At 36.6% G+C, this 2,500-nt stretch overlaps 1 protein-coding gene across 1 annotated transcript in view; it reads right to left on the bottom strand.

Moving 5' to 3' along the window:
- Positions 1-2,165: 2,165 nt before the first annotated feature.
- LOC125040869 (protein spaetzle-like) overlaps positions 2,166-2,500 on the bottom strand; it is a 1,050-nt gene continuing 715 nt past the window's right edge. Inside the window, exon 2 of the mRNA XM_047635639.1 lies at positions 2,166-2,500. This exon is cut by the window's right edge and continues 513 nt beyond it. Coding sequence (XP_047491595.1) covers positions 2,378-2,500 — 123 coding nt within the window. The 3' untranslated portion in view covers positions 2,166-2,377.

Genomic DNA, 2,500 nt, shown 5'->3' with positions numbered 1-2,500 from the left:
GTGTGTATGTATGTATATGTGTATGTAGGTATATATGGATATATAAACAAACAGATATATATGTATATGAATAAATATATCTCTATGTATCTATCTATCTGTATATATATTTGTGTGTGTGTTTAAATTTATATATATATGTGTGTAAATGTAGATAGATAGACAGAAAGAAAGATAATAAGATCTTTACGTATATATATACACATACATATATATATATACATATACATACATATACATATACACACACACACACACACACACAGACACACACACACACACACACACACACAAAAACACACACACATATATATATTTATTTATTTTAAATTTGTATATGTATATGTATATGCAAATGGGTGTTTATTCATGCATACGTTTATATATATTAATTAATTCATTTATACAGAAGTATACATATTCATACACATAGCCATACACACACACATACACACACATATATACATACACACACACACACACATTCAGTACCAGTATACAGGCTTGCTATTAATCAAATAATCCTTGTTGGAATTCCTCTTAGTCTCAGGATCTCCAAGAATGACTCACGATGCATGGTATCAAACGCTTTCTTGAGGTCGATGTAATCTGTAAGCAGTCCACGCCCGAACTCACGACGGCGCTCTACAATGACACAAAGCTTCAGTATACGGTCTATTGTGGACTTACCAGGAGTGAATCCAGATTGCTCCGGCCTCTGGTGCCTCAGCAGGTGGTCTCTGATACGTCTCAGTAGGATGTGTGCGAGTACCTTGCCTGGTATACTGAGTAGTGTAATGCCTCGGTGATTACTGCAGTCCCACCGATCCCCTTTCCCTCAACAGGTTAGAGGGAATGGTACTAGGCTTCCAGATGGCAGACAGGACAGCATGCAAGCCTCTTGCCATAAGTTTTGGAGGATTCTCCATCGAGTGCTAACAAGAATTGGAGCACTGATACCAGGAACCAAATCCTCAATCTCTGGGACCTAGCAAAGTCCTGGAGAAGGAGGCTGTTCTCAATGCCAGGATCAGCTCTCAAGCCATGGGGGCCAACAGGCATCTCGTAGCCAGCTCGATCACAGCCAGATACTGCATTAAAGTCACCCAAAACAATGCGAATGTCTCGCCTAGGGCAATTGTCTGCCACAGATATGAGTTTGGTGTAGAACGCTTCTTTCACCATCGAGTTTGCAAACATCAGTAGGAGCATACACAGCAATAAGAGAAACGAAGCCAAAATCATGCTTCAATCTCAGTGCCATTATATGCTCATCGACTAGTGTTCCCTTAACTACCAAGGGCTGAGGTCGGCTGGAGATGGCTACTCCCTGAGGGTGATGACCATCGCCAAGGCCTGACCAGTAGTAAGTGTACCCAGCCATACTGATCGTGAGGGCAGCCACCTCGGCTCCCAACCGCGGGACAAGTAACTCTCATTCCCATCCTGCGCCCCAACATTTGCCCTTCCAACAGGACCCTAGGCCAGTCTCGCTTCTCCTTCCAATATTCACACACACACACACACACACACACACATATATATATATATATATATATATATTTATAAAATATATATTGATATATGTATAAATATTTACATATATATACATATATGGAATATATATTGATATATAGATATATAAATACTTACACACACACACACATATATATATATATGAAATATATATAGAAGCATAGATATATAAATATTTACACACACACACACATACACACACAATATATATATATATATATATATATATATATATATATATATATATATGAAGTCACACACACACACGGACACACACACACACACACACACATATATATATGTATATATACACATAAATGTTGCAATATATATATATATATATATATATATATATAACTAGGAATAAATATGCGTGTTTGTATCGTATACTGATATTTCTGAATGCTTACTGATCTATATAAGAAATTATTCGTTGCAGCATTTAGTAGTCTAATGTAATTAATTAAATAATTAAATAATTAAAGTATCATTAGGACATATGTATTCACTCTTTTGTATAGAGTGAACTTACTGTATGGTATGATTGCTACTATAAATTTATAGGGCTATAGTGTTTGATATTGTCATTTTGTTATCTTGATTATGTTTCGGTAGGTTAAAGAGAAGCATTTTTTCTGTGCATATTTTATATTACGAATAATATAACAGCTGAAGTTAATATATTCGTGACTGGCATCGCTGATTACAAATTTCACATAAGGATGACTAGAGAACTGCTTTCTTCACGTGTGAAACTAGCTTCATGCCAGGGAATATGGAAGAATATAAATCTTATAACAGAGATATTGTTTACATACAGTCATATTAGATGTTTTTTGTTTTAATGATCGATGGTGTAGGCGCCCAGGAGACAAGCGCAACTGGCGGGAAGCTTGAATGTCTCGATGGCGAAGGGGAAGTACTGATCATAGGAGTCGTAGACGAGGAAGCGGTGGTAGATGGA

Source organism: Penaeus chinensis, chromosome 29 (assembly GCF_019202785.1).
Source record: "Penaeus chinensis breed Huanghai No. 1 chromosome 29, ASM1920278v2, whole genome shotgun sequence".
In the NCBI taxonomy this organism is placed as follows: Eukaryota; Metazoa; Arthropoda; class Malacostraca; order Decapoda; family Penaeidae; genus Penaeus; species Penaeus chinensis.
The sequence above is the reverse complement of the archived record's forward strand: the minus strand, read 5'-3'. Positions and strand labels throughout refer to the sequence as shown.